The sequence below is a fragment of the Chamaea fasciata genome, unplaced genomic scaffold, assembly GCF_029207755.1.
Source record: "Chamaea fasciata isolate MVZ Bird 193981 ecotype frontalis unplaced genomic scaffold, bChaFas1.0.hap1 SCAF_1, whole genome shotgun sequence".
Taxonomy (NCBI): Eukaryota; Metazoa; Chordata; class Aves; order Passeriformes; family Sylviidae; genus Chamaea; species Chamaea fasciata.
Window position 1 is genome coordinate 16,481,111 of NW_027094086.1, and position 18,893 is coordinate 16,500,003.

At 34.8% G+C, this 18,893-nt stretch overlaps 1 protein-coding gene across 3 annotated transcripts in view; it reads left to right on the forward strand.

Moving 5' to 3' along the window:
- Window positions 1–18,893, forward strand: part of CSMD3 (CUB and Sushi multiple domains 3) — a 593,609-nt gene that overhangs the window by 322,849 nt on the left and 251,867 nt on the right. For all 3 annotated transcript variants that reach the window (XM_066177261.1, XM_066177253.1, XM_066177270.1), the window contains 2 exons: window positions 15,253–15,435; window positions 16,577–16,903. In XM_066177261.1, the coding sequence (XP_066033358.1) occupies window positions 15,253–15,435; window positions 16,577–16,903 (510 nt within the window). The remainder of the gene's footprint in view (window positions 1–15,252; window positions 15,436–16,576; window positions 16,904–18,893) is intronic.

The following is an 18,893-nucleotide window of genomic DNA, read 5'->3' on the forward strand; positions in this document are numbered from 1 at the left end:
TATGGAAATATCCTTCTTTGACAGTACTTGAGACAGTTCATTGTGCTCTTTAAGTCTTTACAGGGCCCCCCTCTATTAACAATCAACAAATCAAAGGGAACAGCTTTCCTAGTCATCTCCTTTAGTACCTGTATCTAGAAGTTATCAACCAGGTGTTCTAGGAATCTTCTGTACTTGTTTCTATCAGCTGTCTAGTGTTCACAGTTAACATCTGACAAGTTGAAGTCCCCAACTTCACTTTGGTTGGAGAGACAGCCTTGATGCTGTAGAAGGACCTCTTGGCAGTAGCCAAAACACTTGTCTGCCATCAATATGTTCTAGCTACCAATACAAAGCACAGCGCTATGAGATCTGCTGTGGGGGAAGGTGACTCCATTCCAGCCATACCCAACACACTTTACACTGCTTATTGTTGGAGTAGAGAGTCTGTCTTGCACTGTTTTCTCCTGAGATTTTTCCATGTCAAAACTGGGATTAGTTTATTCTGCTGCACTAGAAAACAGGTTGTCCTCAAGTTATATTCTTAGACAATTCTCTTTGGAGTATGTGCACCAAAGTGATTGCTAATAGAGGGTTTAAATCCTTCCTAGAAGAGAAATATTGAAGGAAATACATAAGGAAAAAGTTTCATTGTTCTGAAAAGTGTGAGCTCATAGGGGAAGCCAATAATATTTTGATGCTTGTCTTACATAATAAAAACCAAACCATACTGCTGCTGATTACTAATCACTGCAGGTGAAAAAATGTAACACATTTTCTTTTCTTCTGGAAAAAAAGAGTTTTAAAATGCTCTACAGTTCTGTAGCATTTAGTGAATATTACACAAGCCCAGCCTAAAACTTTCTTGACAAACTTTGTGTTACTTTAGGATAAAGTATGACTATATTTATTTTACTTTGTGATGTGGGCATCTGCATAAATATTTTATCATGACATGCACATCTTTAATTTCAGCTCAGTGTTAGCATTCTTTTACTGCTTTACCGAAGGTCACTATGCTGACCTTCAGCAGCCTAACTCCATTGTAACTTAAGTTTTAAGGTTGGAAATAAATATTATTCACTTTTATTAGTTATTATGTACATCTGAAAAATAATTTTTAACTTAAGAATACTTCTTGACTTACTATTTTTTTCTAGTGGAGGAAGAAATTCCTTTGTGTAATTTAACAAGAAACCTATGACACTGTAGAACACCAAGTTGTAGTGGATGTTTTCAAGATGTTTTCTCTGAGTTTTTGTTTTGTAAGCTTTCTTTCAAATGTCTTGTGAGGTTTTCAGTCCCTGCATTACCTTAAGAGTAGCATAGTGACATTTTTGCAGGAACAAATCTTACTTTCAGGAAAGTGTCCAGTACTAAGGAGGTGATCTTTGAATCATTGTAACTGTGGGCTCTTTTGAATACTTGGAAGAGTGGAACTATTGTATAGCAGATGATGTAGTGACAGAAATACTACTTCAGATCATTTATGGCAGGGCAATAATCAAATATTTCATGATAAAATTTTCCTACAATGCCAGTTAAAAGCTTTCCGTAAATATGATAGGGTAAAGGGAGCAGATTGTAAAGGCAGTGCAGGCTCCAGGTCTTGCATGAGATTGGAAAGTAAACAGCAATTTTTATCAGCTTCAGGTTGAACATTAGGTTCTGACAATGAGAATAATTGCTGCATAATTGCTGTTCTGTTCTAAGAGTTTGTTGATTTGCCGAGGCCCAGGTGTATTTTATTTGGTGGCATATCACTTGAAATAATAAATCTATAATTATCTCCATCTACTTTGTGGGGAAAACTCATGCTGTAATCGCAGTGTTACAACAGACGTGGCCCAAGGTGTTTGAGATTGTTAGGCTACCTTGTCAGGAAATCATGCTCTTTGTCTTGAGTCAGAAAAAATAAACAAGAAGCTATAGTTGCTATCTTGACTCATAATATTTATCACTGCTTCAAAATCAGTGAAGCTTCTGCAAAAGATAACAAATTTCTAAGTGCTGTTTAACTTCATTTTTTTCACTTCATCATCTGTATTATATTTTTGTAAGTAAAGGAAAATGGTACTAGGCAGCCTAAAGTAAATTTTATGGCCATCAGGCTATTCACGTTGTCATTTGCTTTAATTGTTTCAACTCAACGATTGTATGATGTACTCACAATTCGAATAAAAATTATTGTATCTTCAAGTGCTTTGACATAACTCCTTTAAATACAATTTTTTTATAGTATCATAGAATGGTTTGGCTTGGAAGAGACCTTAAAGATAATTTAGTTCTTTTTTCCATTATAAGCAGGGATGCCAGCCACTAGATCAGCTTTCTCAGGGCACCATTCAACATGTTCTTGAACCCTTTCAGGGACTGGGCATCCACAGCTTCTCTGGGCAACCTGTTCCAGTGACTCACAGAAAAGAATTTCTTCCTAATGTCTGATCTAAAATTCTTCTCTTTCAATCTAAGGCTATTTTTTCTTGTTTTTTCAGTACATGCTCTTGTAAAAAGTCCCTCTTTAACATCCATGTAGCCCTTGTAGATATTGAAAGGCAGCTGTAAGGTCTCCCTTCTCTAAGAAAAACAACCCTAACTTTCTCATCCTGTCTTCATAGGAGAGATGCTCCAGCTCTCTCATCACCTTAATGACCCTCCTCTGTACTTGCTCCAACAGGTTCATTCATGTGCTGAGAACTCCTGTGGGGGACTTAGAAGAGTAGAGTAGAGGGGCAGAATCACCTTTCTTGACCTACTGATCACATCCCTTTTGATGCAGACCCGGACAGAGTTGGTTTTCTGGGTTATGCTGAGCTTTCTGTCAACAAACTGTCCCAAGTCTTCCTCTTTATCCATTCTCTGCCCAGCCTACTGGTTACCTTACCCAGGTGCAAGACCTTGCACCTGGCCTTGTTGAACTCTGTGAGGTTTGCACAGGCCCAACTCTCAAGACTGTTAAGTGCCACTGCGGGACATCTCTTCTCCCCAGCAGGTCAACTGCACCACACAGCACGGTGTTGTTGGCAAACTTGCCACAGATGCCCTCATTCTTGCTGTCCCTGTCATGTTAAACAGTGCAGGTCTCAATACCTGACCCTGAGGAACAACACTCACACCTGATAATCAGCACTACTGTGCAGCACTAAGGCAGATAAAAAGCTGTGTCTAGTAAGCAATATGAAGTAGCATATGCAGGATTTGTGAAAGGATAGCAAGCTATTATTTGACTCTGTTTTGTAACTTTTGTGTGATGCTGTACTTTATAATAAACATCATACATTGATAAGATTCCTGAAAAATATTTCCTGAATTACATGAACTGTGTTTTCCCTGTCATCAGATTTAATGGAAATGCCATTAAAAGAGACTATGAAAAATGAGGTCATTAGACCTAAACCAAAGACATTGTATTGTGTATCAAGGAATATTAAAATATTAATGAAGTATTATAATTGAATATGTTTTGAATCAGTCTGAATCAGTCCTTTTGTTTTCTGTGATCCTAATTTCTCTCATATTTCTTTTTCAATATATAACATTACTATTTATATTCCTGGTTGTATAGGCTGTCAGTAAGGTTCCGTACAGCAAGGGGGCGGAGACGAGAAAGAAAAAACAACAGGAAGAAGAAATGAGGTGTTTCTATATCTGTTTAGGTGGTTATGTTCAGCGTCCTGTAGTTGATCTAAAACTTATAGTTTAGAAAAACATTAAATCATCCATTAAATATCTTTATTTTTGAAGCCAAACTTTTAGTTTCAATCGTTACTGATTTTTATCTTTAAAAATCTGATATTAAATTGGATGTAATTACAATTTGGAATGCTACACTTTCCTCTCATGCTCTTTAGATATTAGCCTTTCTTTTCCTGGGCAACTATTCACTTAAAGCAGATCACATACAACTTATAGATATATTTATTTTAATATATGGACTAAAAAATTTACTCTCATCATCACATTGACATTTTTCCAGTATTTTAATATTATAGATTGGACACACAGTCACAGTAGTAATCTTCCTGGTGTAGTGGGGAAGTTCATGTCTAAATTTTAGTTACTCTTCTTCCATACATATGCAAATATACTCTTTTCTCTAATTTGTATATTTTAGCCATAATAGAGGGTGAAACAATAAAACATATTATTAGCAAAACAAATTCATTACTTTGAGGTTGAATCATCATTTCCTACGTAAGATGAGAACTAATTTAATTATTTTTTACCATTTAGAAACTCTGAAATTTAACTGGGTTTTGGTCTGAAATTATCTGTACTTAGTAGCTATCTCGCTTGAAGTTCTTATGAGCAAATTCAAGCAAAACACTTAGTAGCTTTAAAAACCATGATTTTAGGAAAATGTGTTCCATTGTGGCCAGTAAAAACAAAAACAAAGAACTCAAACTCTTTGATTAGTTCTTACTTTCTTGCACATTGAATCCGTGCCCTGAAATTTGGCAAGGGGATATCTAACCAGATTCAGTTTGTAAAAATTTGATTTGCATAGGCTTTCTCACTTGTTTAAGAGGATTTACCTTACAGAAACTGAAATCCCCAAGAGCTTAGTCCAAGCTGCAGTCTTATCAGAGCTCTTAGAAAGGTTTCTCTCTCTTATTATGACTTTCTTTTTTTGGGGGGGGGCTGTGAGAATACTTTATTTCTAACTTGGAAAAAGTCTACATTCGACAGCCTGTTTAGATGAAATTTGTATGCATCTCTGTGCTGGATAACCTTGGCTGACTGCAAAATATTCGCTTAGCTGCTCCCATTCCCCCTCCTCAGCAGAACAGGGGAAGAAAATGAGATGAAAAAACATAAGTTGAGATGAGAATGGGAGATTACTTACCAGTTATTGTCAAAGACAGGCAGACTCAACTAAAGGAAGTTTGATTTAATTTGTTGCCTGTTGTATTTCTCTGGGGAATGGTTTTTCCCCTCAAGATCCCTAATGCCTGTAACCATATGGTTTGACCTTTCTTTCCTTTCTTGACCTAATTGACTGAGTGCCAGCCATCCCTTCCTGAGTGGGAGACTAGATAAAGACCCTGTATTTCCTTGTTCTTCTCCTGCCCCCTGGAACCCTTTCGAGAATAAATGCCTTGGAATAATCCTGGGGTAAGAGCCTCTTTTGGAATCTTTTGTCCTGTCCCTCTGAGATATCCCTCCAAAGCCTCTCAAGAAACTGAGCTAGCCTGGGGCGCTGCAGGGGGTTATTTTCAGTTGCCAAAGAAAAACGAAGTAGGATAGTGCAAAGTGAAAACCAAACTAAAAAATATCCTCCACCTCCTCTTTTTCCCAGACTCCACTCCTTTATTCCCATCTCTTCTAACTTTTTCTTCACCTTGGCAGTAAGGGCAGATTAGGAATGGGGAATGGGATTTGTGGTCAGTTCATAACACTTGGTCTTTGCCACTCCTTCCTCCTTATGCTCTTCCCCATGTTCAGTGGGGAGTCCTTTGCATCATCTGTAGTTCTTTTAAGTTGCTCTAGCATGCATCCTTTCCATGGGGTATTGTCCTTCAGGAATGGACTGCTCCACTAGTTGTAGATCCTTTCAGGGCTTATCCACTTGCTGCAATGTGGGGTCATCCACAGGCTCCAGCAGAAAACTCCATGTGCTGCAGGCAACCAGACTGCTTCCCTGTGGTCTTCATCATGGGCTGCAGGGAAATGTCTGCTCTGACGCTGGAAGCACCTCTCCTGCTTCCTTCTCTGACCTTCATGTTTGCAGGGCTGTTTCTCACATATTTTTATTGATCTTCTGTCACAGTTGCTTTGCAGGATTTTTTTACCCTTTCTTAAATATGTTATCACAAGGGCACCTCCATTGTTACTGATGGGTTCAACTTTGACCAGAAGTAGGTCCTTGGAGTTAGCTCTGTCCGACATGGGAACAGCCTCTTCTCACAGAGGTCACTTCTGCAGACCCCTGACTACCAAAACCTTGTCATCTAAGCCCAGTACAAATGCATTAAATGACTTTTGGAGCAAACCATGCTTTGTGTTCATAGAGTTGACCTGGGAACTGTTTTCTGTGTGTGTGTTTGGCAGATGACAGCATCTGTTCTGTGTTTTGGGATTGGGGGTTTTTTTGTGTTTGGTTTTAGTATGTTGTAGCTTCCTTTTGGAAAGATATAGTTGTCTTGTCTCAGAAGGGAATAACTGATCAAACTAGAAAGAAGCAGGTTGAAGGATCATGGAACCAGAATCCTGGGCAAGAAAACAAACCACATAAATAAGTCTTAGTAACTGTTTCTTCAGACTTTCCTTTTTGCTCTGTTCTGTGAGGGTCTGCAAAGGACAAAAACAAGGGTGGAGCTCACAGTCTTACATGCTGACAAGATGTTTAGCTCAGCAAAACTGAAAAAGCTTAAGTGACAATAAAGTTGCTACCAAATTTAAACCTTGGTGGTGTTGTATAGTCACATGTATATTCAGAATATGATACAGGGAATCATTATTAAATGTATTAGAGGACAAATTTATTAATTGCCATTAAAGAAGAGTTACAGAACTAGTGGAGGTTGCCTTGATCAACAGATTTGAAAGGTTCAATAGATAATATACTAGCTGCAAATAGATTTATTGTTGTCACAGACCAACTCTGTATGTATCAAGAGATACATTTTTGATGATAGGTTGAACAGTCTTGGGTTTGGAATTCTATCTGCACACATTTACCATTAAAGATGAAAAAGAAGAGCATTATTTATAGCAAAAGGACCAAAATTATCTGTACAATGCTGATTTTCTCCCATAGTGCCAGAAAAACATCCCTTCAATTAGTTCATTTTCATTTATATGTTCTTCAAAAGCCTACTGACAGTTGGAGATGAAGCTGTTTAGTCCGGTAAAACATTTTATTCTCCTAAAGATTTTCTAAAGCAGAGTGAAAGGCCTTAGTCAAATCATCAATGACATAAATGAGATTGCAATTATTCATATTATTAAAATAGGGTATTGAATGTTCTTATCATAACCTAGAATACTTTGCAAATATCAAAGGACAACATTCTCTAGAGCTCAATTTCTTTATGATGGTTAACAACATGCTTACATTTTATTTAGTCTGTGGAAGAAAACCAGCCTTTTTTTTTTTTTTTAAATGGGAAAGGTCAGACCACTTAAATAAAGATGATTCAGGCACAGAAATTATAGAATTTGTGTAAGTTATTAAATGGCTTTTAGTCTTAATGCTACCTTGAGAATTATTTGTGACATTTCTGCATATGGTGACTAACCATTCACATTGTTTTTTTCCTTTTGACAGGTCAAGCAGTAACCACTTGTCTAAGGGATATTCTGTGTATTCTTTTTGAATCTGTTCATGTAAAGGATTGCAGACTTAGATAAAATTCCTTAGTATTATTTTTTCCATTTATTCTTCCTTGAGTGTGCCTAGTATCTATAGTTCCATAAGAAAATCTAATAATGTCTGCTATCATAAGTTATATTAAGGAAGAACTGCTGAAATTCATAGATGTTTTCTCTCTTTAACAAAAGAACTTTATTTTTTGAGGTTTAACTGTGTGATAGCACTCCAGAATGTCAAATTGCATTTTAAGTTTTAAATTTAAAAAGTTACATGAAACTTTCTTCAAATTATTCAGTGATCCATCTGTGGTCCAGCTAAAGTCAGGTACATTAAGGAAAAGTCATCCTGAATCAGTTGACTGTGCTCCAATGTAGTTGGCCCAAACTGAAGCAGCTGTGTAATGAAAGCAAATTTAACATGCCTCTTTCCAACCCATTGCCTAGATTCTTGATAGAGGGAGATTAGCTGAAGAAGAAAGGCGTGATTGTGTTCTTCTGAAACTGCAGTGTGCATATGTATCTTTTCATTCCTGTTTGCCTATTCAATACTCTTTGCTTCCCAAACACTACAGCTTTTAGTCAATGTCTCTCTTGACATGCATCTTCAAAACAAAATTATATTGCAAAAAAGCAAGTATTACTTCAATATGACTGAAAGAGAAAGACCATACTGACAGGGTTTGGGACAGTATAATTATAAAGGGAACAGAAATTTCTTGCAGCAGCATAGATGAAATACAAACATTGCTAATTGTCACAACTTTAACTGAAATTCTTTAAGTGATAAAAAAGCAGCTTTTTTTGCAAGCATATCTGGAATTAAGATACTGTGATTTAGCAATATTTCAGCAGAAATTTAGAAAATACTCCATTTTTTGTTAATTTTTTTATGAATGAGAAGGGTCATAGTGCAATTAAATTGTTTGTGTGAATAGAGTTCTACCTAACAGTTCATTTTCTAAATCTAAATTAAGAGAGTAACCTATTTTATAGGTGGTGTGGTTATTATTTAAAGCCCCATAGGGCTCATTCATTAGCCAGGACAGATTATTTCTGGCTGAGTAGTAAATAACTCAACTTTCTATATGGAACACAGTCCTGAATAGGAAGAAAAGAAATATGTATATCCATAAAGTCTTTAAGTACCTAAAATATATAAAGGAACATAGTTATGAAATATTTTGTGGTATTAATAGAAAATTTCAGATAAATTATGCGACAAAAATCATGTTGATATATCTGCTGTCCCTCTAAAAAATGTATTGTCATGGTCAATGGCTGTAACCTATTTTCTTTATGCTAGAAATGTTAAGCGCTTGTGATATACATAAAATATTACTTTTAATGGTGTCTGCCATTGTGTTCTTGCTTCATTCTCAGAGGAACTTCATTTGACTTTCCTATGAGTGTCATTACAAAATATCCTCCTTTAATTAATTATCCCCCTTTTTTCCTTTGTGAAATGTTAACTTTCTGTCTCATCAACTTCTATGATCAGGAAATGAGAAGTACCCTGACAATTGGCACACTTCAACAAGGGCAAAGAAGGTTATTCCCACCTTTATAGTAGGGAAAGAAAATATCTTTTTTAATAGATTATTTTTCTCCCCGTAGAATGTGAACAGAATAAAACTGACTCTATGCTTTTGAATGGCTGTCCTGTATAACACATTATAGACTAAACATCTCATGAATTCAGATAGGGAAAAGACTGTATGCTTAAATCCTTATCATCATCTCCTTTCCTCCCTTTGCATACCTGTTTCTTCAGTAGTGGGACCCAGGAGTACAGAGAAGGTGCTGCAGCACTGTAATAGGTGTCTCACCTGGAGCAGTCAGGCACAGGTGGAGTTTTCTTATAGTTTGGCTACAGGCATTTCCATTCTGTTTGTATTTACAAACAAGGCAAGATTTATTCCCTATCCTCACACTTGCCAATTGCTAAAAAAAATAGCCACGCTACACATTAGACAAGATTCTTCTTTCCTATCTTTTAGGCAAACAAGGAAGAAAAAAAAAAATAATCAATATGAAATAAATATAAAACCCACTGTGGTAAGAATTGAGAGTGAGAAAAACCACACTAGTTTTTCTGGGTAGAAATAGTAGTTAAGGTGAAAAAAGGTTATTTTATGTATCTGGATTTCCAAAGACAGGGAATCTGTAGATAAAAATCTGATCATTAGAAGGAAATAAGGGTATTGATAACCTTTAAAAAATAACTGAAAATCACATGGCAATAGACATTTTAGTCTTTTGCAAATGAACTTCCTTCCTTTGCTTATAAAAATATTCACACTTTAACAGTAATAGGTAATAGACTCTTTTATTTGAAGATACGTAAAAATATTATATTATTTAGAAGAAGGTATCATCTGTTAGGTGATTCAAATTTCAGTTTGTTTACTGATACCTATTACAAAAAAATGTAATCAATTTCCAATCTATTGCCATGAAAATTGGTAAGTATAGTCTAAGACTGCTGAAATTGGTCCAAAATTGTTTGTCTGCTACGTATCTTTAAGATTTTTTTTGAGTATATATACTATGAAGACACATGGTGTAATTTAGATTATTTATCATCGTTGTTTACACTGAGAAATGTATATATTCCTGATTCATAGATTATTATTTTTTATTTTCCCAATTTCTGCTTTTTCTGTACCTTTTCTCCATAATATTTAAGTTTGAATTTTCAGAATAAGATAAATGATGTGGATTGATTCCAGCTGAATGTCAGTTGCCCACCAAAGTGGCTCTATCACTCCACTCCTCAGCAGGATGAGGAGATTAAACAAAACAAAAAGTTTATGGGTCAGGATAAGGGCAGAGTTACCTGTCACCATCAGATGAAAAACAGTCTTGACTTGGGGAAATTAATTTAATTTGCTGCCAATCAAAATCAGAGTAGGATAATGAGAAATAAAGAACTAAATCTTTAAATGCTCCCCCCCTGAATCCTTTCCTTCTTCTTGGGCTTAACTTGATTCCAGAATTCTCTCTCTTCCCTCTCAGTTGCACAGGCAGGCAGGGAATGGGTCAGTACATCACATGCTGTCTCTGCTGTTGCTTCCTCCTCATGGGGAAGGACTCCTCACACTTTTCAGCTGATCCAGCATAGGGTCCCTCCCATGGGAGGCAGTCTTCCATAAACTTCTGCAATATGGGTTCTTCCCACAGGCTGCAGTTCTTCTCAATGAGCTCCACCATGGGTCTCTTTCATGGGCACAGTCCATCCACTACCAAAGCTTTGGCACACAAACCTAAAGATGATTCCTTGGCCTTTGCAAGCAAAAGTTAGACAAATTGCCTCCTTATTTGCGATATTCAAGAACTGTCTGGACACAATCCTGTGCAATGTGGCTGGGATGACCCTGAGCAGGGAGGTTGGACCAGATGACCCACTGTGCTCCCTTCCAACCTTAACTATTCTGTGATTCTGTGAAATATGTAATGGCATATTTTTCTAAAATTTTGAATAAGAAGATCCTGCATTGGGAACACAAGCACAACAATTTTACAACTAAGTTAGACATATGTATTCAGTAATGTGTATATAAAGTGTACATACCATGGTATTTCAGAGTGGGTTTACATAGATTTTTATGCATTATCTTGCAAAATGTCAGTGTTTTGATATATGGTGGTGGATGCTTGTAGCTTTTGCATAAAGAATTAAAATATCAGACAGCAATCTTTATCCTTTTGAATCACATACTTTGTTTTCACATACTGGATTTAGTTCATCCAGTATTCTTTGTTTCAAAAAATAGTATGTAATGAATTCAAATGCTCTTTTACTAAACAATGACTAAAAAAATCTAGCTGTGTGTCATATTTTTTTTGATGCAGTCAATAAAACAAATAATGGGCATTATTCTGAGATGTTGTTAAAGTAAAGAATGATTGATCTTGCTTGGTGTTTCCTTGAAGGACTACAGATTTTGAATCTCTGCTAAAGTGATAACAAGCCTTCAGTATTGTCACTTTCCCAGTGTGTACCATTGATATCTTTTCTTTCAAAACTTTTTCCTTATAGGAATTACATTCTTATCTTTTATACCCTCTTGAGTTACAGGAGTGGTAAGATAGACAAGTTACCTCTTCAAACCCTAACTCCAGTACATTTCTGTCAAAGTACATTTGTGTAGTTTGTGACCATTTCTTTTCCCCAAGACTCCCTTTAGACATTCCAAAATGGGCCTGTCCTTCAAAAAGAGAAAGGGTAAGGGAAAAAACACCATTCCTATCTTGCTATACTACAAACTACTGTAGTGCGGGGCTCACCCTTCAGTACATCGATTAGAAATCTGCAAAATCTTTCAGTGAGATATACAAAAGTAGTGTAAGGATAATTTAAAATGAAAAAAAGATGGTTATCTTAATTTTCTTTGTATTATTATTTTACTTTTCCCTTCACCTGATATGTTTTCTAGATATTTCTTGTTAGAAAATACTTTGGCAATTATTAACTTAATTCAGTGCTGTGAAACTGCTAACTGTACAGATTTATTTAGGATAATTGCTTTTTCTATAGTCAGTAGTTTCAGCAGGAGTTTATCTTTTTAAAAAAGATGACTTTCTAACATCACCAGAAATCCTTTAACTGTTAATGTTGTTCTTGGTGAAATAATTTCTGAAAACAAAACTGGATTTTCTTTTCTGTCTCAAAAACCTTAAAACCCAAAGAAAATGCCTGATTCATTGTTAACACATTTAACAAATTTTATTTATGGGTAGAGGTTCTTTTTCCTTTTTGTAAGGTTATATAGGAAATAAGGACTGTTTAACAGAAATATTATTAGCATAAAGTATTGGTTTTTTCCTTAGGCACAAATATCAATACTTATCTTTTGTATCACAGTGATAGTGATCATAGGAAAACAAATATCCATCCGAGCCATCTCATTGTAGCTAACATGAAGTGCAAATCTCAAAAAGCAGAATGAATCATAAAAGAGAACAAGAACCAATATGTAAAACTACAAAGTAACCAAAATGTAAAATAAAATACAAAACTGTGCTTAACAAATAAATTTACTTTTGACTTGTCAAGGTAGCTGATATATATAATAGACTTACTCCAAATGCTTACACTAATATACTACAGAAATAGTGTTTCCACTAAAATATACTCTATAACAATTTCTGCTGTGAATTGCACCTTTTTTTTTACATCAGCATTATATGAAAGAGAGCCTTATAATTACTAATATTTCAGTCCAACAAATACACTAAGCAATGGACTCTTACATGCAGTTTTATTGATAGGCGTTAAAGTTGTATTCCAGAAGAGTAGCCATATGCCTATCTTTCTCTTTACCATTTGGTGCCTCACACTGAAATTTCCAATTTTATAGTTGTGGATTTGTATAAGCTTTAATTATGGTATTAATAATTAAGCTGTCTAAAAATTTACTGGTTTTCTGCTAATCGCAAAACAACAGTAAATTATTTCTATTTATCATGAATGAATTATTTACAATGAGGGACTAGTATGAGTTTATGAAGAAGAGAGACCCAGTCAGGCTCTGAATGTAACTGCTTAGAAATTTCTGAAACAAAATATGTAGTGCAGGGAAGCTGAAACACAAGTGGTAGAACTAGCAGTAAAAAATGTGAATTTAATTTACTCTTTAGTGAATTTAAATAAATATGAATTCAAAGAAATATTAATACACTTTCCTAAAATCATGCTATTTAAAATGTCATTATCTGAAAAAAAGCCCAGGAAGCAGTTTGGTTTTTTCCTCTCTGTTTTAAAGGAAGTTTATTGACATTCTCTAAAAAACCTTAGAAGTATTTGCACTTCAATTAAAAAAAAAAAAAAAAAAAAAACAACAAAAAAAACCAAACAAAAAACCCCAAACAAAACAGAAAATCAAACTCTATCATTTCTGTTCCTGTGGAAAACTAAGTAACAACAGAATTAGTCTGTTTCAAATTCAGAGATGAACTGATGCTAATACAAAATTTAGAAAGTGTATAAAAGGGTTACAAGCAATGCATTCAGGAAAGTTTTAAAAATAATGAAGGAAATATTTGCTATAAATTTCAGTTAATACAAATGGAGTTTAGGGATGGTTTAGTTTATTTAAATCCATTATTCATACAACATTTTGTTCAACTTGATTTTGTTTATGAAAGCAAATTCAGTATCAGGCTATAGATGTAATCTCTCAAATGCACCAATCACATAGAATATTTTTCCAACAAGCTCCTGTAAATGGTTTTCCTCTGCCTAACAATTTTTTGAATGCAGAACCAGTTCCTTTTAAGTCCTAAAAGGAATAGTTTTGGTCAGCTATATGTCTTTTCAAATTTGAGAAAAATTATGGCAACTCTTTCCCAACTACATCAGAATAGAAACCCCAAAAGAGGGTAAATTGAAGTAGGTATAAATACATTTGTTGCCAAGTATATATAATTTGAGAAAACTACAGTAAGTTACACGATATAGTCACTTGCTGGAGAACAAGTTTATAGAATACATTTGTTTATAGAATATATTTGTTTTCCCAAATGGAATAAGAAATGACTTAGACACTTAGAACAGTATGAAACTACCAGGACAGCCTAGGAAAACTTTGTATTTCTTTGGCAGTTAAAAACTGAGCATTTCAGTAGCTTTGACATTAACAATCCCACAAAACTGAAGACAGGAGAGTGAATTTGTGTGTTCTTTGAGATAGCTTATGTTGTTTCTTCAGGAAAGCTGTAGTTTTTTTGGGTTTTGTTTTTTGAGGTGTCAAATAAATCTGATAAATCTCAGGATAAATTGAACCTGGTTTTATCCTTTTATAATAATTAATTATATCAATCCTTTCCTAGAACTGTTTGGAAAAAAACAAACAAACAAACAAAACACAAATAAACCAATAAGAAGTGTTCATGTGGTTTTGTGCTTTTTATTAAATGGTTTTCTTTGTTTGCTTTTGAGTTTTCTTTCTAGAAACAAAATAATAAAGCCTTTCAAGTCCTTTTCAATTTCTTGTTAAAATGGAATGTTCTTTATTTACTTCTTGTCACATTTTAATTGTATTTAGAACCTTAGTACCTGAAAGACTTCAGAAATCAAGTGTATGCTGCTGAAAATATTACCCTAGAAAAATTATTTGAGTTAAAATCAGAACACTTGCTATTTTTTTTTTCCTTGCACTCAAACAATCATATATGGGAATGTGGGGGAAAAAAAAAAAAGCAGCAAGCTACAAGACCTTTAAAGAGAAAAACTATGGGACAGGGATGTTGACAGAATGTAGCTTGAGAGAATATCATAGCTCTAATATTTGTAGAAATAGTAATCATTCAGGTTCCTTGCAGTTAAGACTACTGAGGTAAAATGATATTTGACTATAGAGAAATTATTTTTTGCATATGTTTACATAAGTTATGTGTATATAAATTTGTATATAAATTTATGTCTATCCTCCTTTTTACTGTGGGCAATTCTTTCGGTGCCACCGTTCCCTTATTGGCCATGTCATTGATAACTCAGTTTGAACTATATTGCAACATGAACAGTGTTTGCACACTGGGTAGCTGGTCTCTGTTTCGTCTTTTAAGCGTTCATGTTCTACTGGCAGTATTTTACTTAATGATATTATTGTTTAAAATTTTATGAAATAAAATAGGGTAGAAATACCTTTCCTCAAATCCTTTAATTTTCAAGTATTTTATAAACACAAAGAGTTCTGATTTTTCTAATCCCTTGTTGTGGTTTAACTGTAGCCAACAGCTAAGCCCAGCACAACCACTCACTCATTCTCCCTGGTGGGATTCCTCATGCAGAATTTCCTCCCTAAGAAACTGGGGTATAAAATCAGACTCAGTGGTGCATTTTGACAACTGTCCTTATGTAGAGGATTTTGTTTTGCTTAGAGTTTTCTATGTGTCAGCATATACATACAATGAGTTTGTTTTATTCTTATATAAATAAATTCCTATTTATTTCTACAGAAATTGAAAAAGAGAGCTGTGGGGATCCTGGAACGCCATTGTATGGTATTAGAGAAGGGGACGGATTTTCTAATCGTGATGTTTTAAGGTTTGAGTGTCAGTTTGGATTTGAATTAATTGGAGAGAAATCAATCATTTGCCAAGAAAACAACCAGTGGTCTGCAAACATACCAATCTGTATTTGTATGTACCAAATATTTTCTTCTTATTATTTTTAAGGCATTGTGATGAGCTTTACTTATAGATAATGATTTGTGTGATTGATTTCAGAGTTATTAAAATGTAATTAACTCTCCTGACAGGATGAATTTACTTTTTTTGGCATGTTTTCCTAATGTACGTGCCCAAGGGAAAGGTTCTAAAATTGCTAAAACTTTTTTTTTCTCTTATACCAACTCTTAAAGAAATTCTCTTTATGTGCTTTGATATAGTTAGTGGTTTATTATTGGCCCTTTTTGCTAGGGTTCTCTTGATTTTATGATGTAAATTATGTATGATACAATTTTGATAGCTAGTTTTATAAATTAATATATCTCCTCAGATTAGAAGTCACTGAATTGAAATCAAGAGTTTAAATTATTTCCCCATGTATTTTATATAAATACCTATTTGTACTTAAATTATTCTATTTACAAATCTCTTCCAGTTGCATTATATAGCATAAGTAAAACATTTGCATTATATAGCATGTTGCCTTATATAGCATAGGTATATACAATGTTGTGATACTTTTTTTGTTGGCAGCACCTTTCTAAACTTTTCCACTAAAATAATATGGATCAAATATATTCAGAGTGCAATCAGTTGCTTTCATCTCTGCAACTCAACTTAATATGGCTTAACTGAATTTATTGAATATAATGTTATCCTGATAACAAAACCTCTCTTGTCGTTTTGAGGCTTCTTAATTTCTAAGGCCTCTGTGTGAACAACAAATGATAAGGCCACTATTGACTCTCTGCCCCTTCAATATGCTCAGTGGGAGGTCTGCTCGTCTAAACAGCTCTCTACAAGAGAAAATAAGTGGTGCCAAGTGATTGTTATCAAGGGTAAATTGTACGGACTGCCATGGATTTCCAATGCAACAAATACGTTCTTTATTTCTTCTGGGCTCTGCTTGGGAGATAGTGTTACTAAGAGGAAGGGAATATGAAGATTGAAAAAAAAAGTCTTCTTTCCAGATTCACATATCACCACAAATAATAAATTATTCAGTTGAGGTACTCCTCAAGTTGTAAGATTTCTTGCAAAAACTCAGCACTAAAACAGTCCTTACTGACGTGTTTTATTCTGTTACCTAATTTAGCTCTCCCTTTTTTGGCAGTTCCTTGTCTTTCCAATTTCACTGCACCGATGGGAACAGTTCTTTCACCTGATTATCCAGAGGGATATGGGAATAATTTAAACTGTATCTGGACAATAATTTCAGACCCTGGGAGCCGAATTCATCTCTCCTTTAATGACTTTGACTTGGAATCTCAGTTCGACTTCCTTGCAGTTAAAGATGGTGACTCTGTAGATTCCCCCATAATTGGAACATTTACTGGTGCTGAAGTTCCTTCCCATCTTACCAGTAATGGTCATATTTTACGTCTGGAATTTCAAGCTGACCATTCAATGTCAGGACGTGGATTTAACATCACTTATAACAGTGAGTAATCGTTTTGGAGGTTTTTTTGTGTGTGTGGTTTTGTTTGCAACATACCATCTAGGAGGTAGGCATAAGCATTTAAAAAGGATGCCATGGTAATACACCTTCAAGTAAATTGTATATACCTAAAAATTCCTAATATAGGTGGTTGCATTATTGCTCAAATACTGTGCTAGGGCTGAAAATACATGTATTGTTCTCACTTATCTTTAGAGATCATTGTGATAGTAGTGTTGAGCAGACTGACAAATCAGGCCAGTTCCAAATAGTATAATAGGACTTTACTAAATTTGCTGACAACACAATTTGTGCCACATCATATTAATCACTATCATTGCCTGTACAAAACTGTTGTTCTTGAAAACTCATATGTTCATCTGTGAACATATGTAATATCCTGGCGCTGATGGCTGCAATCTTTGCTAGCTCCTAGTCACTGCAGTTAAATGAGCAGCCATAGGAGCTCTTTGATCAAAGCACAATAGGCTGGGTCTTTTCTTTTTTTTTTCTGTTTTACCTTCCTTACTTACTGACCACATAAGAATAGTTGAAGGTGATAGCAAATATCTTCTCCAGTACTAAATACCATTAGCATTTATTCAACTTTTTGCTGCTAAAATGGTTACATTTCCTCTGAAACACGTATGAAGAGCTGCCTACCTTGCACTAGTACCAAGTGATTTGGTATTTATTCCACACTAAAATCCAGACAGGATATATTCCCAGCTAGTGCAGGCATGTTGATACAAGGCCACAGCATAAATAATTGCAAAATACACTGTGAAACTTTCCTCGGAGCATATGCAAAACTGAATTTTGCCACTCCAGCAGTATCCTGAAGTATTACACTTGCTGCTATGTGTAGAGCATGATAGGAATAAGAGAGCATCTAGTAGAGGGTTCATCATACCCTTCACCACCTCATCAATCCCTCCACATCTGGATATTTGGATTTCTTTCTTTTTCTTTCTTTCTGATGGGGGTAGCAGTTTTCCAGCCAAGAGATAGAAAAACATCAGCAAAATGCAATAAATATTTTGATATTTCCAAAATGTGATGGCATGTGTACTTAGTCCCATTCCTGTCTATCTCTCAAACATCTGAGAGTATATATAATTCCAGAGGCTTGCCTGAGATGTAAGAGAATCTAAAACAGCATTATTTGAAGTAGAGCACATCTCTTCCTCCCTGTGTTACAAATACTTTGTTGTTTAAGTTTTTTGCTCTAAAAAGACTTAAACTGACCTTGAATCAAAAAGGAAATGACAGATTAAGTGAGGCTGGTAATTGAGAGACCCAGACTTCACATTTTTCTCAAACAAATGCTAACAGTTAATATTATTTTCAGAAAATTTCAAGGATTGAATTCCCCTGTGGATGTTTACTTTTCTCACATCATCTTTCATCTCTCAGTCTTTATTTTTTCTCTTTTTATTTTTACTTTGGTTTAAGTTGTCAGTCTTTCAAAGAATCATTTATTAAGATTTACAATAAATATTGCCATCTGAAAAGGAAAGAGATAAACTGATACCAGATTATTCTGTAAACATTATTTTTTCTGATACTGTCTTATATTTCAGCTCTCAGCCCTCTGATTCATCCTCAGATCATTTGTCACAAATGTAGAATGTAAGCATGAAGAACATGTGGTATCTTCTTGCCGGTTTTTATAGGTACCAGTCATCATTGCAAACTAACTTTGACTGGTAGCTACATATCTCAGGACTATATTGGAAAGTCAGGGGTTATTCAGAGCTACTGAAATATGAAATCAGTTATAATGAAAATGAGATATTGAATCCATGTTTCTTTACAGAAGTTTTAACATTTGCTCTGTATTTTCTTTTGTCTCATGTCCTTTTAACATTTACAACAGTTCTCTTTACCTTAAAGTTTCATTGTGGTGTGCTCAATGCTGTCAAGACTAAATCTAGTGATGAGAAAACCAAAATCAGCTGTTGGAGGATCTAAGGTGGTCTTTTAGGATAAA